A 22783-nucleotide genomic window follows, 5' to 3' on the forward strand; every position below is an offset into this window, starting at 1 on the left:
GCAGCCCTGGCGGTCAATGCTAAACACTCTTATTAATAATAGGTGTGTATTTTATGGTGATTTGATAAAGTGTGAGTGTGTGAGTGGGACAGAGAAAGAAGAAGGGAGAGAGGCTGTATGTCTTTGTGTGTGTGTGTGGAGACTGTACCTTTATGTGTGTAACTATGTGTTTACATTATCTGTGTCAAAGAGAGATCATACCAGTATATGCACCTTTGAGAAAGAGTGTGTTTGTGTGTGTGTGTGTGTGTGTGTCCATGTGTAGGGAGGGGTTCTGGCAAGGGGGAGGGGGGTAATCACTAGCATCTGTTGCCTCTCCTCAGGGTGATTAATTAGATTAAATTAATTTGGAATGTGTGTGTGGGGTGTATGATCCCCTACCAGGAAAGCCCCTGACCCCACCCCACCCATCACCCCACCAACACACACACACCCACACACAATTTTACAAGCGCTACCCTTCAAATTTCAAACCATTTTTTAATTGCCTGATGAATACACATATTCACCTTAAATGTGATTAAGCCCTTTACGTTCTCAACAAATGGTTCTTTCTTTATACCAAACTGCAAACACACACACACACACAAACACACACACACACACACACACACACACACACACACACACACAATTTTACAAGCGCTACCCTTCAAATTTCAAACCATTTTTTAATTGCCTGATGAATACACATATTCACCTTAAATGTGATTAAGCCCTTTACGTTCTCAACAAATGGTTCTTTCTTTATATCAAACTGCAAACACACAAACACACACACACACACACACACACACACACACACACACACACACACACACACACACACACACACACACACACACACACACACACACACACACACACAGTGTTCCTTTTCACCATGAAACATATTAGGTCCTCCAAGTTTCCCTGAAACTATCTCAGTAATGAGAAGTGAGTAAAGGCGAAAACTTTGGAGACACACGCATGCACACGAGCTCAAATTAATCCCAATTTGTGGAGCTCGGCGTTGGGGGGGAAACTTTTGGGATTTCATACTTCATACCAGCTTTTGTCACCTTTGCGTGAATAGCCGAGGGCTGAAATAATTGTGTTTCTCTTCCCAGAGGCCCACTCAACGCTCACAAGCCACTGGCCTACGTAATGTGTTCCAGAGGAGGGGGGTGAGGAGGAGGGGGGTGAGGATGAGGGGGCAGAGAAATGTGCACTACAGCTTCAGGCACAATAAAAAGGAGGACTGTGTGTGTGTGTGTGTGTGTGTGTGTGTGTGTGTGTGTGTGTGTGTGTGTGTGTGTGTGTGTGTTTGGATGCATGTGTAAGATTGGAAGCTCGTCTGTGTGCATGAGTTGATGAGTCACTATGTGTGACCGTGTGTGTGTGTGTGTGTGAGAAACTGTGTAAGCGGTTGTGTATGTATGAGTGTCTGTGTTTGTGTTTTTACGTGTGTGTGTGTGTGCACAAAAGCGGATAAGTCACTGTGTATGGGACCGTGTGTGTGTGTGTGTAACAGAGTGGGACGTATATGAAGTGGAAATGGCCTTAATGGAGTTGGAAGTGATCCACAATAGACAAGACATCTCCTTAAAAAGAAGCACAACAGTGAGACAGACAGACAGACAGACAGACACACAGACACACAGACACACAGACGATGTTAATGGCAGAGATGGGAACACTGTACTGAACAAACACTTGCACTGATGAATTTTCTTTTTTTTTTCAAATTCAAAGAGGTGGTCAACAATGTTGGCCTGTTTTCCCTCATCACAAGCTGAGTGAGCGAGCATCTCCTAGAACCTCAAGTTTCAATACAAAATATAATTTATCTATTTATCTATTTATTTTTTATTAAAATGATCAGTGTCTCGATGACACAAGCAGTCTCCACCAAGTAATTACAGTTGTTCATACTGGGGCTATGGACAAACCAGCTTCTCACTTCTTTCAAGGTGAAAACCCTTGTCACTCCTTAAGCAGTGTTGCTGTAAGTCCCTCGAGCACTGAGACAGATGTTATGATGAGAACAGAGAGACGTGAAGACCAGCTGTCTGCATAGAGGACGACCCGGCCGACATCTGTATGCTCGCAAAGCACTGCAGGTAGGCTGTCCAACAGCTTGGTCCGAGAGAGGCCATATATTCGGAACTCAACACGAACCTATTGAGGGACACTAGTACAATGTGAATGAAGTGGGCAAGGTGCGATGGAGGGAGAGAGAAAGAGGGGGAGGATGGAACCGGAGAAATGGGGGGGAGCGCGAAAAGGAAAGCGAGCGAGAGAGAAGGGCCTGTATCACTGTACGTTCAACTTATTCCGAAACAGTAGCTTCCCATTTTGAATGCAATAGAACTCTGTGTGTGTGTGTGTGTGTGTGTGTGTGTGTGTGTGTGTGTGTGTGTGTGTGTGTGTGTGTGTGTGTGTGTGAACATGTAAATCCTCGAAGAAAGCTTTGAAGATGAGGCAAGTTGCTCTACCATCTCCGGCTGTGGTTGATATGCAAATGCTTGAGAATACACAACGGCTTACTCACACACTCTAACACACACACACACACACACACACACACACACACACACACACACGCACACAAAAAGGGCCCGTCAGCACGATGCCGTCAAATATAGCCATCCAATCTTTTGACCCCTCAATTTGCCCACCTTTTTGATAATACGTGCCTATTTAAAAGAGGGTGAATGGAAGGAGTAGCTTGCAATTTAGAGATACTACTGTGTAGCCATTTCCAGGCCTGCCACCTCTCCTCTCTTCCTCCCTGCCCTCCCTCTGTCTCCTTCCACCACCCCCACCACCTCTTCCTCTTTGATTATGCGATTCTCTTTGGCAGACGAACAAATAGGGGGGAGAAAAAGGTAGTGTTTGACACTGCCATTTTCAATGACAGAATACAATCTAGCCGGGGCCAGTAATTCGGCGGGGTAGGATTAACCCCACACACACACACACACACACACACACACACACACACACACACACACACACACACACACACACAGACACACACACACACACACACCTCAACAGCTCCCCTCCCCCGCCTCGTGGTTGGGCTCACAGATTAAGGCAGAAGGCGCAGCACGAAGATCTTGAATTTCATCGTCTGCGGTGCTCAGGCACAATGGCGTATTCTTCCTGTCGCTCCTCTGCCGACTGATGAGGGGTCAGGAGAGATCACCTCTCCTCTCCTTCTCCTCTCCTTTCCTCCGTGCTCCTTTGAGAGGCGCTCACTTGTTCATTCATTCATCCTGACTGCTTTTATATTAGTTGAGATACCTGATGGAGGTGGAGGAGGGGGGCTCTCAGCTAACTGACTGGTGTGGTCTGGTGCTTTCTCATTACACACACACACACACACACACACACACACACACACACACACACACACACACACACACACACACACACACACACACACACCTGAGTGTACAGGCATACACTATCTCCTACAGGCAAAGAACAAACACCAACAAAAGTAAATAGGCAGACAACAACACAAGCACACACACATACATGCACACAGGAAATAACAAAAACACAGACAGACAGACAAAAACACAACAATAAGGAGAGGGCAGCCCAGGACTGAGGACTTTTTGAATAAACTTTGAAGCGTTTGCTTGATAGAATCTCGGTTTTTACAGCTCCTTGGGTGGACTGCCCTCTGGTGGTCAAAATTATGTAGTTCACCATCTTCCACCTGCTCATTCAATATTTGTACACCTTGAACTGGTGCCAAAGACTAAAATATATCAAGTCTCATAATCTGGGGCCCTCAGTGGGGTGGGAAAGAGGTGAGCTCTTTTAGGAGGCGCTTCGGTCTCCTAACACTTCACCAAGTTAGGTTTAACAGTCACACTTCGTTTTGTAACAGGGCCAGGACTCTGACAACGCCACTGCTTGCAACTATGTGAGAGTGAACTCCGATGAAGCTCTGTAACAAATTACAGACGCTGGGAACAGACATACATATTTGTTGATTCATTAGTTAGTGTGTTGTTTTTCTGTAAATACTGTGAGCTCTTACAAAAAGTAACCAAACAGACCAACATGAAACATCTTTAGGCTAAATAAATAATAATGACAGGTTTTTGTGTTTTGTGTTTGTGTGTGTGTGTGTGTGTGGGGGGGGGGGGTTGGCTAAGCGTGATTCATGAAGCATTTTAGCTTTTAAACTAGCTCCTAAATTTGCGAAAAAGGTTTGGGTCACGATGACTCGACTATGACCAAATCATAACAGTCCCAGAATTGGCTGCTGATCCTGGGACCAAATTTGCCTTTAATTATCTCTTTCCTTTCATGGACAAGTTGTGCAAGCTGGTCTCGTGTCCAGTTTGGTTTCTAAATCTACTCTATTAAATAAAAAGGCAGCATTTTAAAACCCATATAGCCTATCCGATCATTATGTTAGGAGCTGCCAGGCATGTAAGAGACTGCATCAATTACCTGAAAATATAGCCTACTTGATAAAGTCAGCATTTTATTTTTGGTTTCATGTATGCAATCAGCTTATTAAAAAAACTTGCATTTTCTTTAAAAATAAATTCTTTATTTGACTATGGTAACATGGTTTGTACCTTCTGCTATTGCACTGTTAGTCTGTATGGGCCACATTGGAATCCCTTCCAATTTGTTTTGGGAACCCACCCAACCTTCAGAGATCTCTGACTGCAAGTATAGAGGGCAGTGTGCAGGAGTTTCTTTCTGCCCAATTCCCTGAGTAAAAAATTGGTCCTTGAATCGTTTTAAAGGGGAACTTTTAGCCCCACTCTCAATGCCAAGATAAAACGCTTCATTTATACATCCCCGAGTCTCTCTCTCACACACAATCATCAAAGAACAGTCAAATATGGGCTAATGAGGATGCCAGTGGAGTTACACACTCTCTCTCTCTCTCTTACACACACACACACACACACACACACACACGGTAATCTGCTACTTAGCGGTTGGGTCAGAGGGGCTTTGATGTATTTCCCTTGGATCACCCACCAACCTCTTCACTTTCACCTTTTTTTGCACTCGGTGTTCATTCTCTCCAACTCTCTCTCTCTCTCTCTCTCTCTCTCTCTCTCTCTCTCTCTCTCTCTCTCTCTCTCTCTCTCTCTCTCTCTCTCTCTCTCTCTCCCACTCTCTCTCTCACTCACACTCACACACACACACACACGCACACATTTCTGGAATCTTTATCAAAGACTCTCTTCTGTCTCATATTCTCTCTCACACAAGCTATCACTGGCACACACCCCCCCGCTCTCTCTCTCTCTCTACCCTGACACCCATCTTTCTCTAGTATTCTGGTCTACCCCTCCTTCTCCCTCTAACTTGCCCAATTTGCTTCCCTACAGAGAAAGGCCAGTATGTGTGTGAAGTACAGCAGCAGCACGGGTTCTTCTTTGTGAATATGGCTCAGCGAGGTGATGGGACCAGTCACTGTCATGCGTCAGTCACTTTTACATGTGTCATCCTATTGATGACTTTCCTCTTTTGCTCTGTCACACCTAATGGGAGTTTAAAAATCGTTTGTTTTCCCTATCACAACCAAAAACGGTGAAACCACAAGCCATCCCTTTTTTCTGCCCTTTAACCTTTCCAAGATATGATTAGCCTCGTTATTTGGCGGCGGCGGCGGGGGGGGGGGGTTGGCAAGGATGCTGTGCTTTATGGTACCATATATTCTTCTCTGCACTTAAACTGAGTGCAATAGTATAAAAAAAAACCCACAAATCTCTTGAATAGAAGCATTACCAGCAAGCAATGGTAAGTAGAAGGAGCATCTGAGGACCTGTCATCCCAGAATGGTCCTCTAAGAAAGAAGTGCTCGGAAAAGAAATTCAATAAAACAGCCGAGAAGAAAGGTAGAGTTTCGTTTTTTTACTTCCAAGCAGAGAGGCCTGTATTGGTAGAGTTTCATTTTTTTACTTCCAAGCAGAGAGGCCTGTATTCTATCACAAAATAAAAGGAACCATTCGCCCAAAGGAGAGGAAGAAATTGAAAGCGCAAACCTCTCTCTCCCTCTCTCTCATTTTAGCTTCGTCATCCGTACTTCCCTCCTTCCAGAAGCCCCCCCCCCCCCCCGTTATTCCATCTCTTCTGCCTGCCTTCAGCTGAGGAGGTGGGCTATGGGCTTGCCTCCTCCCCTCTCTCATTCCAGCTGTCAGGAGCCTGGCCCAGCTTTGATCTCAGTGTCATTAGTCAGGTATGCAGAGACATGGACGGACCAAGTAACTCCTCTTTTTCCATCCTTCTCGCTCTCTCGCTCTCTCCACTTTCTCCCACGCTCTGGCCACTGCACACCGGCTGACCTGCTTGTCGTCTTTGCTTTCCGTCAAAGAGGAGAGGAGGTGGAATGGCCTTCTGCTGTTGTTTACTTGGCACTTGACGTGTACATACAGTGACACCGTCAAAGCTCTCAACTCCCTGCTCCACCCCTTTCCATCTTTCCCCATCCTCTCTACCCCCTTTTCATCCCTCTCTCCCTCCCCCCATTTCCATCTCTCTCTCTCTCGCTCTCTCACATGTCCTCAAAGACCAAGTAGTTTTTCAGACATCTGTTCTGTTGATCAAAAACCGATCCCAAGCTTTTACTGACTTCTTTAACAGTCAAGTCAGCCGCTCTCCAAAGTTAAATGGTGATCCTTTCTCAGACTGCCAACTGAGGAATTTTAAGTCTGACAAAATGTTCCACATCCATTTTGGATTCAAAGGTTTTTTGTTTTTTTTAATGTGATGTCCATGTCCAATAACTGTTAATAATATTTTCTATCCCTGTCATAGATATAACTTAGCTCAAGAGCTGTAGATATCTGTGTGCATATGTATGTACATATAGACAAGTACATATATAAAGACATCTGTTTGCTTGCGAGTCTTCTTTAAGTTTTCTCTAAGATACAAACCTGAAGATTTCGAAGCAAACAAATTAACAACAACAAAAAAAGGTCCAAATTATAACCTCTTTGTAGCTGGTCATTTTAATGATTGCTGTCGTGTGGGACTTCCGTGTAAAAAATGATTAAGTGTATAGCATTTTGTGTCTTGAACATGACCGCTAACTGTAGAAGAAGACAGCTAGAGTCAAAAATGAAATGTGGAGGCAAAGTTGTTGTGGCCAAAAAGCAGAAATGGCTTGTAATAGACCTTTACGGACTGCAACAATAGCTGAAACTCAGGTTGATCTCTGTCTTGGCTATTTGAGGTATTTGGCAGTTGAGAAAGTGTTGACGCAACAGCACTGGCGACCGTGTCATTACGAATGGGTAGCTAGAATTTTGATGGTTCCAACACCACTGCAATTAGCACGGTGTCCACAGATGTCAGTTAAACAAAAATGATATTCAAGATGTTAGCTTTCAGCAAAAAGAGACCATCTGAAGGGTGGGGAGGAGAGAGAAAACAAGGTGGAGAAAATCAAACTCCTGTCCATTTGCTGGTCGTGGCCCCTAGTAAATCTGATGCACCCTTGCTATCTTTATGGGCCTTTCAAACACTGCATCAGAACATGCACGTGATTCTACGTAATACTCAATACAAAAAGGACAGCGTCTGCCTGACGTGTGTGTATTAAGTTAGGCCATCCTGTGATGGTCCTGGCACAAGCAGGGAGCAAGGAAATGAACACAGTGAACAGCGGGCATCCAGTTTCCTGGCAAGCTTCTGTTTGTGCCCGTGTGTGTGTGTGTGTGTGTGTGTGTGTGTGTGTGTGTGTGTGTGTGTGTGTGTGTGTGTGTGTGTGTGTGTGTGTGAGAAACTGAACAGATGGACAGGAGGCTCCTGTTTGGCACCGGACCAGACTGCTGCTGGTACTGGTCCAAATGGTCTCCCCCTCACTGCCACCCCCCCAGCATTCTTTCTTTCTTCCATCCATCCCTCTCTCGTCATCACTCTTATCCCTTCCCACAATCCAAACCCCATCAAGACCTCCCCACTTCATCCACCCCCCCTCATGCAATCATACACACCTCTCTTTCTTCTCATCTCTCCACCGCCCCCAGTCCCTCTCCAACATCCATGTATTTCCCTATGGGCTTTGCTTTCACATAGGAAACATTGCAAAGAAAAAAGCTGTGCCTAATATGTCCGATATCAGAGCCCATATCCTCACAATTCCCTACAACAGGATTGTAATCAACAACACACAAAAACAAAGAAGGATTAGAGGTGCTCTCCATTCATTGTGACATTTGGTTCTGATATGATATAAAAAGCAGCAGTCCTCAGGGCTTGAGGGGAAAAAAATCATCCAAGCTAAATTATGTTAGGAAAAAGTACGAGCTATACTATGGTATGAATCATCCAAGTGAAAATATTACAAGCACAACTGGAATGTCTTGGCCTCCATGGTGTGGTCACAAAGCACTGTACTGTTACTGCTCGACCGACATGCTGTCACGACTCATAAATCAACACACACCAGTTTTTTAAACTAAACACAAACACACTGTGCTTCTTGCCAGACAACTGTGACAATGCTTGTATGCCAGCGTGATGCCGTCAACATTTTGTAGGCTGGCATCCGGCCTGACAGACACGTAATAGCATAGTCTTACCAGCTGGTGGCAGCAACTGTACATCTAATGCAACCAGTCTAATGCAACCAGGTCTAAGATTTCACCTAGGAAGAATACCGCTGCATTATGCTCAAACTTTGTTTTTGTGTTATTATTTTGTTTCAATATTTTACTTATAAATTACAATGTAGGCGGGAGAGGGAAAGGGTGAACGGCATCTTTGGATTATTTTTTTTTAAGGTCTGCCCTCAACAACTAATGCCCGTGTGCCCATAAACACTTAACTAAAGCCTGAGCACTAAACTCCAGAAAGTATGAACTGTATACGTGTAAAGCAGGTCAGAACTAACAAAGAGCACACTCAGTCAACTCTTCCTGGATGTAAAAGAAGTTTGAAAATACACAAAATACATGTGATAGTCAACAAAACAACAAATCTGAATGTCAAAGTGGAGCGGTAGATACAGGGAGAGATGGAGACAAAGACGTAAATATGCACACCACAGTACTCACATTTTCAATGACAAATGTCCACTCTTTATCCTCGAACTCCTCTGCATGGGGGTCCTGCAAAGGCAATGTAAAACCCTGTTAAATTTACATCACTCAACAAGCATGTTTCATTAAGACCTCATATTTACAGTAAGGGCTCATCATTTGCTTCTGTACAATTATAGGTTTCCAATATAAAATTTATGCATCTAACGGATGGTCTGCACTGCACATCTCTACATAACACCATGTTACTGAATATTAAACTATATAGCACATTTTCATAAACTTTTAAAAAGTACTTTACAGTTGATAAAGACAATAAGGTTAAAGAATGCCATCATTAGACAAATAAGATCAAGTATGGACAACTAAGTTGTCATAAAACAAGGCAAAGTAAAACTAAACTAATATGCATGGTATTGCTGAAATCATTACGAACACACAGAAAAGCCTGTTTGTAAAATGGGTTTAATGCTGATTTAAAAGATGTTACTGGCTTACTATTGAGCTGACTCCGAGTATAATCTTACTAACATGTTTTATCAACTTAATCCTTGTAAAGAAAACTACACATCTGAGTGTATATGTTGTGTTGTAATATCATGTGTTTTCAATTAGTTTTTTACGATATGCTTTTCATTGGGGGTGGCACATAATTAGCCTGAGTGAATTACCTACAAATTTCGGTAATTTGAGAGATGCTGTTTAAATTCAATCTCAGCACAATGAATGTTTATTTTATTTTTCTTCCACAAGAGGGCGCAAATGCTTCTTCTTCTCCTTTCAGCTGCTCCCATTAGGGTCGCCACAGCAGATAATCCGTTTCCATCTCTTCCTGTCCTCTACATCTTCCTCTGTCACGCCAGCCACCTGCATATACTCTCTCACCACACCCATAAACCTCCTTTGGCCTTCCTCTTTTCCTCTTCCCTGGCAGCTCCATATTCAGCATCCTTCTCCCAATATACCCAGCATCTCTCCTCTACACATGTCCAAACCATCTCAATTTTGCCTCTCTTGCTTTATCTCCAAACTGTCCAACCTGAGCTGTCCCTCTGATATAATCGTTCCTAATCCTGTCCTTCTTCATCACTCCCAGTGAAAATCTTAGCATCTTCAACTCTGCCACCTCCAGCTCCGCCTCCTGTCTTTTCGTCAGTGCCACTGTCTCAAAACCATACAACATAGCTGGTCTCACAACCATCTTGTAAACCTTCCCTTCACTCTTGCTGGCACCCTTAAGTCGCAAATCACTCCTGACACTCTTCTCCACCCACTCCACCTTGCCTGCACTCTCTTCTTCACCTCTCTTGTGCACTCCCCCATTACTTTGAACAGCTGACCCCAAGTATTTAAACTCATCCACCTTCGCCACCTCTACTCTTTGCATCCTGACCATTCCACTGTCCTCTCCCTCTCATTCATGCATATGTATTCCATCTTGCTCCTACTGACTTTCATTCCTCTTCTCTCCAGTGCATACCTCCCTCCACCTCTCCAGGCTCTCCTCAACCTGCACCCTTCTCTCGCTACAGATCACAATGTCATCCATGAACATCATAGTCCACAGAGACTCCTGCCTGATCTCATTCATCAACAAGAAAGGTCTCAGAGCCGATCCTTGATGTAATCCCACCTCCAGCTTGAACCCATCCATCATTCCTACCCCACACCTCCACTGTCACACTGCCCTCATACATATCCTGCACCACTCTTACATGCTTCTCTGCAACTCCCAACTTCCTCATACAATACCACACCTTCTCTCGGCACCCTGTCACATGCTTTCTCTAAATCCACACAGACACAAGAAGGCGCAAATGCTAATGATTAATAAGTCTAATGATGTTCATGGTATTCAGTACTCGGTTTGTTGCCAGGACAATACCTTTAATACACCTGAAACCAGAGCTGGCTGCTAGTATACCTTCCCCTCAGGTTTAAACTGCTCTCTGCTGAGCTCAGCTACTGTGAGTGCAGTACTTACAGATACAGTTGGGTCCATCACACCTGGATCCAACGGTATTTGCAACTTAGCTCCACCTTTTTTAACATGCATGGTACACTGAAAGGGTGGGATCAACTGCATCAGCTCAAGTCAGAGCATGACAGATAAATTGCCAAATCAAGAGGACACACTGGTTTCATACAAGAGCAGTGTATTTTAAAGACATGAAAATAGAGGCAAAAAAGTGAAAAATTCCAACCTTTCAATGATTCTCTGTATTTCACACAGTTTTACAGCAGCAAGTGACCCAGTCATTCAGAAGTTGAATATTTCAAATTTTGCAGACAGCATTTTGAATTGTCAAAGGATGACCCAACTCTAGCTAAAACAGCCAAAAAAGAGGGGGACAGCTTTCCTATCAAAGACAATGAGGTTTTAGATTGCTTATACAGTGTGACTTGGTCTGTGGCTTTCACCAACAAACGTGGCAGTGCTGTGTGGAGTGGCTATGTTTCTGTGTCTCATCACGCTGCAGGCTCTATATGACTTCCTTGGGGCAGGAAGTAGGAGTTAGTCCATAACAAGGACAAAACACTGCAGCAGTGCTCAACGAACAGTGGCACAGGCCTTGGAAACCAAGCCTCTGACTCATGACCATGCTAATTCTCATATAAATGGTTGCCTTTTGAAATGTTATAAGGCGGTAATAAGTGTTCATCGAAACTACTAAGCAGGTGATGGTTTAGAAAGAATGTAAAACCCACCAGAATGCGAGAATACTATCAACTGAATACCGCCACATATTGGTACAAGTCAGTAGGACGACCATCCAACAAACAGCGAACCTGGGTTCCAGCCTACATATCTGCAAGCATTTACTCTGCTGTAGCGTCACTGAGCAGGTCTATAAATCCCCAGCAGCTCTGGGTGTGCTTTTCTTTAACAGTGAGCTAAAAAAAAACAAAAAACTGCAGTGCTCAAAGAAACCATTTCAATAGAAGGATCTAAAAAAATCTTGCTGACATAGGAAGAAGACCGTATCAGCATAACGGTTTCAATGCACTTAAAAACTTTTCACTCGTTCTTCTAGGAGGACTGACAGGCTATCACTGAAGCACTGTTTTACATTTTAATATTCGGAAATGTGCATGGCAGTTAGCACAATGGCATCACAGCAGGGGCTCGTGGGATTGACCCCAGTCTATTGTGTGAAGTTTGTGTATTCTCCCTGCATTTGTGTGGTTTTCTTCCAAGTAATTCAGTATCTTGTTACAGATCAAACACATGATCATTAGGGTTAATTGCAGACTCTAAATTCAATTCAACGCAATTTATTGTAATTAAAAACAGTGTGCCTAGGGCTGCAACGATTAGTCGACATAATCGACGACGTCGATCATAAAAACTCGTCGACGCAGAATTTTAGCTTCGACGCGTCGTATAAAAACAATCAGAGCCAGTAACGTTAACTCAAAACCGCACAAATGTTCATTTGTAACCGCAATGCCCTATAGGAAGTGCTGGGGGCAGTATCGCTTCCATCGTCTGATATAACTGCATTTTGCATGAACGACGAAGAGAAGAAGGAAGCGTATGAACGATGGCGGAAAGGAGAGCGAATGAGGCTAATGAAGAGCAAAAACCAGCGAGACCGAGACTATCAAAAGTCTGGGAGTATTTCACAGATGACAAGCCAAAGAAGTCAGTTAAATGCAGAATATGCAAAGCCGAATTGGCATTCCACAGCAGCACTACGGCGGTGCACGAGCATCTGAAACGCAAGCACCCTGGAGCCACGATGATTGCTACTTCGGATCATGGGTAAGTTTAGCTAGTTAGCCACAGTATCTTAATGTTTACGTTAGCTTAAGTTACATGTTGGAAAACAGAACGTCTCAAGGGTGATGCTTGCTAAGCGAACGCTATTTCAGTTATGTGGATTCTGCGTATCCACCAACGAGCTGTATGTAACATTAGCTAAACAGCACCAAGCTTGCAGCGTAGCACACTACAGCTTAGAGTTGTTTAGCTCCGTCATTTATCACCGAGTGTCGTGTTTTTGCAGACTGGAGTATTAACTAGCTAAGTTAAGATTGCTAAATGTTAACGAGTTCTAACATTCACTGACTCTGCAGTAACTTACTGCACTATGGGCTCTAGGTTTCTTTTTTTTCAGTTGAAAAAAATTGAACTTTTTGGGCTAAAGCGCAGGCAAGACTGCAGAGACGGGGAACGTTAGCACCATCTAACATTAGCTAGCTATCTTACTTAGCTAGTCAATCTGCCGTCTGCAAAAACACGACACGATGCTAACGTGAGCTGTCTGTAGCCTAGACAGTCAACTAGCTTTCCCAGTGCGCTCTAATCAGCTGTAGCTTGTCGTAGCGTTAGCTAGTTAGACTGGGTTGGAGCATATCAATAATTCAGTTGTAAGATATTTATTCATTTAAATGGTTTAATTGGTATTAGTCAGTACACTAAGATAAACTGATATCATAGCCTACAAATTGTGATGATAATTAATACAGCTTTCTGTTTTGTTCTCTTTCTATTTTAGTACTAAGCAAAGGCGTGTGGATGAGTTCATCCTGAAGAGAGGCTCATGCACCCCTCAAATGGCTGGAGTCTTAACAGAGAGCATCCTCAACATGCTCGTCAATGAAATGAGACCAATATCCATGGTTGAAGATGGGGGATTTAAGCAGATGGTCACCACATTCCATCCAGGTTACACCTTACCTTCCAGAACTCATTTTACTAAGCTTATGGAGGGAAAGTATGAAGCTACTTTTGGTAAGGTTAAAGATGCTCTTAAAGCAACCAAGAACAAGATTGCCCTGACAACTGATGCCTGGACCAGTGTCGCGACAGAGGCATATCTTGGCATCACCTGTCACTTTATAAGTGATGACTGGGAGCTCACTAGCTTCTGCCTTACAACCATGCCACTCGAAGAACGGCACACTGGACCCAACATTGCTGCATGGATTGAGCAGGCTGTGGAAAGGTTTGAGATCCCTCCAAGCAAGATTGTGGCAGTTGTTCATGACAATGGCTCCAATGTCGTACTGGCTGCAAACATCTTGCAGGAAAAACATGGGTGGGTGTCTATCCGCTGTGCAGGCCACACTTTACAGTTGGTGATCAATCGTGAACTGAAACACCCTCAGATCAGTAAAGCACTGGGAGCAGCGACGTGTCTCGTCGAGCACTTTAAAAGGAGCGAACTGGCTTCAAGCAAGCTTAAGACAAAGCAGAAACAGATGGGGACCCCGGAACACAAACTTGTCCAAGATGTCTCTGCCAGGTGGAACAGCACCTATTATATGGTGACTCGCATGCTGGAACAGAGATGGCCACTGACTGCGACTCTGTCTGACCCGGCAGTAACACAGAGAGGGAAACAATACCTAGACCTCAAAGCTGATCAGTGGACCCTGCTAGATGAACTGGCCAAAGCTCTCCAGGCCTTTGAATGTGCCACTGTCTACTTGAGTGGTGAAAGCTATGTGACAGCCCCCGCCCTGCTTCCACTAGTCAGAGGGCTTTTGAAGTCCACCCACACTGCCTATGATACAGCTTCTGTGCAGGCCTTCCAGGCGGCTGCTTCAGAGGAGACCACTGCACGCTGGTCAAGAGAGGTCACCATCACAGATGATGAGCCAAGCAAACAGATCATTGCAGCTGCACTAGACCCACGATTTCGAAAACTGAAATTCCTGACACCGGAGGAGAGGTTCAGTGTTCAGAATAAAGTACAAGCTCTGGTCCTACAGTCCAAGGATGGGAGTACTGTGAATAACCAGCACACCAGTGGGAATGAAGAAGCCACAGCAGCATCAGCTGACAAGGATGCCACAGACTCAGCTGAGGGAACTACAAATAGGTCTGTTTCAGCTCTCGATTCACTGCTTGGATGTGACTCAACAGACAGTGACAGTGAGACCAATGATGAACAGGATGCGCGCAACAAAGCGATCAGTAATGAAGTGCTGATGTACTTCGGAGAGCAGCCCCTCTCAAAGATAGAAAGTCCCCTGTCTTGGTGGAAATTGAATGAGGCAAAGTATCCAACCCTTGCATCACAAGCCAAATCGTTTTTGTGTATTCCAGCTACTTCTACTCCCTCTGAGCGTCTCTTCTCAGCAGCTGGGAACATCGCCTCAAAGAAGAGAGCCAGCCTCACTCCAGAGCACGTCGACATGCTCATGTTCCTGCACTGCAATTTAAAGTGTTTATGAACTGCAGGAGATCAGAGTAAGACACACATATACACACACACAGCTCCTCTCACTCACACACAGCAAACAAAAGACCTACAGGTCTGTCTGAGCTGACTCATTCTCCCCTCCTGTTGGAGATGGTGGAGCCTAGTGAGTGGATCCACGTCCCCCTCCTGGACCAGGTTAACAGCCCCATCAGAACCGCGGTGCTGGGGCAGAGGCTGCTATTTTGAGTTACTTTTAAAACATTATTTGCACATTATCTTTACGTTTTGACTTGCACTTTAATTTGTATTATTTAATTTATTTATTTTGTTTTTATTATGATTGATAATGCATTTACTTTCATTTGTATTATTTAATGTATTTATTAAGTTTTCATTATGATTGATGATGCATTTGATTAAACAAGTAGCTCCAAAACAAGTTCCAAATTCAAATGTTTCATGAGTCATTATTTTAATTCGCTATGGGATCATGTTATGTTAAGGCAGAGAGACACAGGGCGACATTCACAAGTGTGCAGACTTAAGCATGTGAGGTAAAACGTGCACTGGAGCCCGGAAGAGGATCCGCGCCCTCAGGAAGCAGAGATGGAGGGTGTGAAAGAAATAATCGTTAGATTAGTCGACTAATCGAAAAAATAATCGACAGATTAGTTGACTACCAAAATAATCGTTAGTTGCAGCCCTAGACTGCAGGCACATGTTAAAAACGAAATGAGAAAAACTAAAATATCCATATGTATGAACGGTGTGTGAGTAATACTGAGTGTGGGCCCTGTGATGGACTGGGGAGCTGTCCCAGATATCTTCCCTCTTGCTGGCCCTGACTGAATGCACTCAAGTGAGGCTACGGATTCCAGTGCTATAAATGTATAAACAGAAATAAAGACAGTTCTGTTTGAGACATTTACAGACTGTTTTAAAACCAGTCATGAAAAAAAAACATTTGAAAAGTAAAATAAGGTATAAATTATACCGTATCAGTATAAATTACTGATATAAATCTGCAGTACGTCTAATACACTAATACCAAATGAGGCATCATATAACACAATCTTCAGATAACATAGAAGCCACTAGCATGTATGAGCACAGAGTCACATGAGGGTTTGTGTTTAAGGCAGGGGTTATGGTTAACACACTGAGACTTGTAACAAGATACTGTGCACCAGGTTAGCCTTTCAGCGGAGGCTCAGTATGTTTAAATACCTCTTCCTCTTTCAGTCACATACACAAGTGTGTTGCTGCACTTATCAGGACCTTCCTCCAGCCACTATTACAATTCCCTTCTAGCTCCTCACCAGTAATAATGATGGTGATATCATACCTATTAGTACTATTATTACATCATAAGAAGATTTTCATCATCAGCAAATCTTTATTCATTATATTCATTTCAAAAAATATCTTTAAAAAGTGATTCATTCATATTTCTTAAAAAACAAAAACAGAACCCCCCCCCCCCAAAAAAAAAAGACCAGACAAAAAAGGCCCATGTTTCAATTTTCCATTCATGGGCAGAGATGTAAAAGGTTGAGAGCCATGCAACTTGATGGCCAAATGGTCCGTTAATAATGGTCCCTTAATAAGTGATGGTTGGGGCGTCCGGGTAGTGTAGTGGTCTATTCCATTGCCTAACAACATGGGGATCACCGGTTCGAATCCCCGTGTTACCTCCAGCTTGGTCGGGCATCCCTACAGACACAATTGGCCGTGCCTGCGGGTGGAAAACTGGATGCGAATGTGTGTCCTGGTTGCTGCACTAGCGCCTCCTCTGGTCAGTCGGGGTGCCTGTTGGGGGGGGGGGACTTGGGGGGAATAGCGTGATCTTCCCGTGCGGTACATCCCCCTGGTGAAACTCCTCACTGTCAGGTGAAAAGAAGCGGTTGGCGATGCCACATGTATCGGAGGAGAAGACATGATAGTCTGCAGCCTTCGCCGGATCGGCAGAGGGGGTGGAGCAACAACCAGGACAGCTCAGAAGAGTGGGGTAATTGGCTGGGTACAATTGGGGAGAAAAGGGGGGGAAAATCCAAAAAACAAAAAAAAAGCGATGATTATCTCAGTAAAAGGGTTCCGGCCTACCTTAAATAGAGTAACGGTGATCTCAATGTTCTCCGGTACGGGCCACACCACCACTCCTCTGTAAGGGTTTTTGATGCCAGGCTGCCAGCTGTGGGACTGTGGTACAACGGGACAAACCACAACACATAGATCAATCAATCAAATTTCATTTTTGTACATTTCATCCTGTTAACATTAGATGCAATGTGGTTAACATGAAAAAGGTTGAAAGTGAAAACAGAAAAAAAAAAGTCAAGCATTTACCTCCACATGGAAAACAAGGACAAAACCAGAGGTGTCAAATACAAACAGACAAACAAGCCAAGTGTCAAGATTCATGCGGGGTGGATGAGGAGGAGTGACTACTGCTACCTTGGATGTAGTAGTGGTATAATAAATGGTAGTATAAACACAACCAGACAGCACCATCTGTAACAGTGATGGCAGTAGGAGGAAAAGTGATGGTACTGAAGAAATACTAGTAATTAATAGTAATCTGAAGTATTGGCTAAGCTAATAATAACATAATACAATATCCAATTGTAGTTGGTGTAATAATAGAGGTCATAATACTAGCAGCAGTGGTAATAGCAGAAATCGCTGTAGTAGAAACTTAAGTAATAACAACTGCAATAATAGTATCATAGTAGTAGTAGTAGTAGTAGTAGTAGCAGCAGCAGCAGCAGTAGTAGTAATAGTAGTTTGCAAATGAGACGTAAGGTATTTGGTACACTGGACATTGTAGCTAGAGTAGTAGCATCATCAGTATCAGCAGTAGCAGGAAGTTGAAGCAGCAATAGTGGTGTTGTCAGCAGTACTTGTTTTCTTCACTACCATTCCAGGCAGAGTTACAGTGTTGGCAGACCCATGCAGATCAGCATTTTCATTTTCACATCCGTTTTCAACTGGCTGGATGCCCAAACAACAAATGACTTCGGTTAAAATCTCATCAAATACAAACCTTAGATGATTTCCGCCGACTCCTGCGTGTCCAAACCACAACAAGTTTGTCTGGCTGCCTGGAAGAGAGAGAAACATAGAGATCAATAAAGAGGAGAGGTCAGCATTTTAAAACAGAGATGAGTGGAGGGGAGAGGAGGAGAAAGATGACCGAGAAGGAGTACAAAGGAGAGGCACCGAAGAGACAGAAAGGAAGGAGAGGAGTGAATAAGGCCTCACTAGAGATTTGACGTCACCCAACACTTTGCATTGCACATAGGAATGAGCATCTCACAGCAGTTCTTTTCATTTGCTATGCATGGTCCTTGGCAGGTTTTCTGGGTGTATATTACACATACTGTTGCTCTACACAAACCGTATGCTCAAATAACAGATCTTCTAGCTATCTTTCCATATCTATGTCTGTCCATCCATCCATCCACTTCTAAATCTTTTGACCTAGTAGTACCCATACATGCATCCATCCATCTATCTAGTCATCCACCTATCAATCAATCTATATATCCATCCATTAGATTATCATCTTTCCACCCATCCATTCATCTCTCAATCCATTTCTAAATCTATCTATTTGTCCATCCACCCATTCACTTGCATATCTATCAGCCGTCCAACAATCATCACTGGGAAATGCATGCGCGCACACACACACACCCACGCGCACACAATATCAATAAATAATGAGACACAGCTCAAGTCTGGTATTCTCGCTTGACAACTGTATACACAACAGCACAGAGATAAACAGATATACATAGATAAATAAACAGGCATGTAGTTTGACAGTGACAGACTATGCATCTATCTCTATCTACATATCTGCAACATATATGTTGTAAATATCCAACATATCAACACTACATGTCTATCTATTGATAGAGATTGGCCACAAATTAACGTCACCCCTTTTGTACTGACATGGGGTCGGTGCTGAGTCGGTGTTTAGCCAAAGAATCAGTGAACATTTTGAACGAACCAGCCCGCATTTCCACCGGTTTGAGAAACAAACCACTATGAAACCAAATGACAGTGTTAACTGGATGTTAACCTTACTGCAAGTATTAACAAATGAATCTATTAATACAATAATATTCCTCTATCAAAGTCAAGCGGTAAATGAATATTAGTAACATTGTGGTCAAAAAGGGGTGCATGTTTACTGACAAAGGAAAGAACTGGTCACTACGTTTGGGTATCATTTGGAGTTCACTGATTTTGAAATCAAATTCTGTTTCCTGCCAACACATCCAGTTCTTGTAACAATCAAGTTCTCCTTTTCATTGTGTCTGATGAAAAAAAAACCCCAAACGTTTCAAAATAAAATCTAGTATCTTAAAGTGGCAGTAAAAAATAATTATTGCTTATCATTATGAAATAAATGTTGATTGTTCAGTGTAATGGCTATAGAATCGGCGTTTAGATTGATTCCCTATAAGCCTCGCGTTCAAGCTTATACAGAACCAAATTCTGTCTGCCACTGGGTACGATCTCGTGGGGGAAAATGGAGGCTCGATCTGCGGCAAAAAGGATGTGCATCAACCATTGCGCAACCAAAATAGGAAGATAGCGCTTGTTTTCCCCGGTAGCTGTCAGTTGCTATCCCCAGTATAGTCCATGGGCCAGAGCCCAAAATTTCCTATTTCGGTACACTCAAGGTGGCAAAACTTACTTATAATTTTTGAAAGGATCCATGTCTGTAGATGATATTTTGGTATGATAACCATTCCTGAGTGGCAGCTGTATCACAGTTATCAGCTCATGAAGTTAACCACCCCCTAAAGTAAATTGCATTTTAGACGCTGGTGCATATCCTGGTTTAGCCTCATGGTCAGGACATTTTTCAATGTTCTATAATATTGTCTTTGGTATCATTTTAAAGGGGACCTTCTTAGCTTTCATTCAAGCCCTGTTGTGGATATTTCTCACAAATATAGAGGTCACTTGAGCTCTTCAACCCGTCAATAACACACATCTTTCTGCAGTGTTCGCCTAAACTATATACTTTCTTTTAGCCCTGTGGCATCTAGGAATATCAGGGACACAAAACACAAAAACTGGAATACTCACAGGACTGTAAAGATTCAGGAAATGTATAATATACCCATACTATTTCATTGTGTGAGGTGATTGTGAACCTTAAATTAGAAGAGCATTATTACTAAGAAACTAACTAGACCAAAGCCAGTTAGTCCATGGGTCAGACCAGATATCGATATCACCCAAGGTGACACAACTTCACTGGTGCCATTTTATTTGGTACACTAACAGAAGTAAAATAATACATGATAACCTTTCCAAATGAGCAGCTATTTCATTTTTCTTTCAGGAAACCTGTTTCTGTGCCTCTCACGATTGTGTATTTGCCCAGATTTTTACAAATATAGCATTTCAACACCCCTGGTACTGATTAGCCTAGCTTAAACTCTGGGACAGTTCTTAGTTGGCCAACAACCAAGGATAACCAGTACTGTGTACTTCCATTCATTGTGCTAAGCTAGGCTAACGTGCAGCCAGATAGCTTTCTACTAAACACATATAGAGGAAACTGGTATCTATCTTCTTGTCTCACTCTGGAGAAGATTGTAAGCTAATTTCCCATAATGTTAGCATGTTCTTTTAATGTATATGTTAATATGATTAGTTAAAGTGGCTACGAGGAACTTTCATCTTGTGTTGATTTTAGCGGCCTCATGTGGACAAAATACAGCTGTTGCATAGCAACTAGGTAATGTATCTATTTGTGGCTATGTAAGATAAATAATGGTAATATGACGCTGGTGAAGCAAAGTAAACTTTGTTTTAGTAGTGTTCATACACCTAAGTTACATGTATTTGTTTGTATGTGGCAGGTGAAAACTGACTGAATATGGCCATTGGTGAACAAGCAAGTTTTTACCCAATACCAAAGTGCCCACGGGTGGAGTGCATTATCCACTGTTCTGATGATACAGATAAGCTGGTTTCACTACAAAGTGTCGACTCATGGAGAACTCTGCTCAGGGCAGCTCAGATACGAAATCATGCACCAGTTTTGAAACTGGCAAAAGACATTCCTGAGGGACAGATACCAGCAATCTACTACCACAGAAAGTGTCGCAGTATCTTCACTATGAAGCAAATTCTTGATGGCCTCCTTGCAAAAGAAAAGAAAAGTTGTGTCTCTGCTGAAGAGAAACAATCTAAGAGAGTAGCTCGACATGCTCCAAGTACATCTAGGACTTATGATGCAGAGTGCATATTTTGTCAGAAAAACAGCAAATATTCCAAGAGACAGAATACGAGAGAAGTACTGGTGCAGTGTCGAGAACTGCGAGCTGATGCAAAGATCAGGAGTGCAGCCACAAAGAAAAGGGACAGCAGAATCCTTGCCATTGTGAGTAGAGACCTTGTAGCAGCTGAAGGGCACTACCACAGGTCATGCTATAGACTTTACACCAAAGAAGAGGTTTCCAAAGGAGAGGTTTCCAGCAATGAAGATGATGATGCTGCAGCCCAGTATGAAGCTGCTGTGAATAAGGCATACAATGAGCTGTTCCTCTTCATCAGGATGGAGCTTTTTGACAATCCTCAAGTGATGAGAATGACTGATCTCTCTTCTAGACTGGTAGCTTTAATGAACTCCCAAGGCATTGCCCAAGTCAAGGAATCAACCAAGAAGCACATAAGGCGAAACCTGGAGAGTGAGTTTGCTGGAGCCTTGCAGATATTCCCTGATGAGAAAGGAAAATTCCTCCTCTATCCCGATAACTTGTCCATGAGGGAACTTGCCAAAGAAAATGAGTCTCTCAAAAGGGAGCTGCAGACCCTGAAAAGTGTCAGTGCACAAGATGTTATAGCCAAAGCAGCCATCAAATTGAGAGCAGACATTAAAAGTCAAGATGTTCCTCAAACCTGGCCGCCTGAAGTCAAACCAGAAGCAGAATGTCCTACCATTCCAGAGTCGCTCATTATCTTCCTGTACTCTCTACTCACAGGCTCAAATGATCCTGATCATGCATCCCAGAGAGTGCAGTGCCTTCTGCAGTCATTTGGCCATGACATAGTATATGCAGTGACATGTGGAAATACCAAGCCTTCCAAGCACATTGTTCTGCCATTCAGTGTCAAATCGTTGACAGGAAATGTAGAGTTGATAAACATCCTCAACCGACTTGGTCACAGTGTGTCCTATTCACAGATGGAAGAGATCAACACTGCCCTGTGTCTCCAGAAACTCTCATCATCAGGGAGTGGCATTGCCCTTCCAGCTAACATCCATCCTGGCATATTCACAACTTTAGCCTGAGACAATATCGACCGTCTTGAAGAAACTGTCAGTGGTGAGGGAACATCTCACAGAGTCAATGGGATTGCTGTGCAAGCAAAGCCAGTCAACCCACTTCCTGTCCAACCCATGCCCACTGTTCCCAAAACAAAGAAGAGAAGCATTGATGGACCCCCACCAATGTTACCAACTTACAATGCTGGACAACGGGTAGGGCCACCACAAAGCAAAAAGTCAGATGCCGATACTGCAGCCAATACTAAGCTTGCCAGAGAGAAAAACCTTCTTTGGGTCCTAGC

General features: G+C 43.3%; 1 protein-coding gene across 2 annotated transcripts in view; it reads right to left on the minus strand.

Annotated features, from left to right (window-relative positions):
- Window positions 1–22783, minus strand: part of ehbp1 (EH domain binding protein 1) — a 256601-nt gene that overhangs the window by 194404 nt on the left and 39414 nt on the right. For both annotated transcript variants that reach the window (XM_056292313.1, XM_056292312.1), the window contains exons 3-5: window positions 18222–18279; window positions 17282–17377; window positions 9039–9092 (exon numbers count right to left, since the gene is read on the minus strand). In XM_056292313.1, coding sequence (XP_056148288.1) covers window positions 9039–9092; window positions 17282–17377; window positions 18222–18279 — 208 coding nt within the window. The remainder of the gene's footprint in view (window positions 1–9038; window positions 9093–17281; window positions 17378–18221; window positions 18280–22783) is intronic.

This window comes from Lampris incognitus, chromosome 13 (genome assembly GCF_029633865.1).
Source record: "Lampris incognitus isolate fLamInc1 chromosome 13, fLamInc1.hap2, whole genome shotgun sequence".
Lineage (NCBI taxonomy): Eukaryota > Metazoa > Chordata > Actinopteri > Lampriformes > Lampridae > Lampris > Lampris incognitus.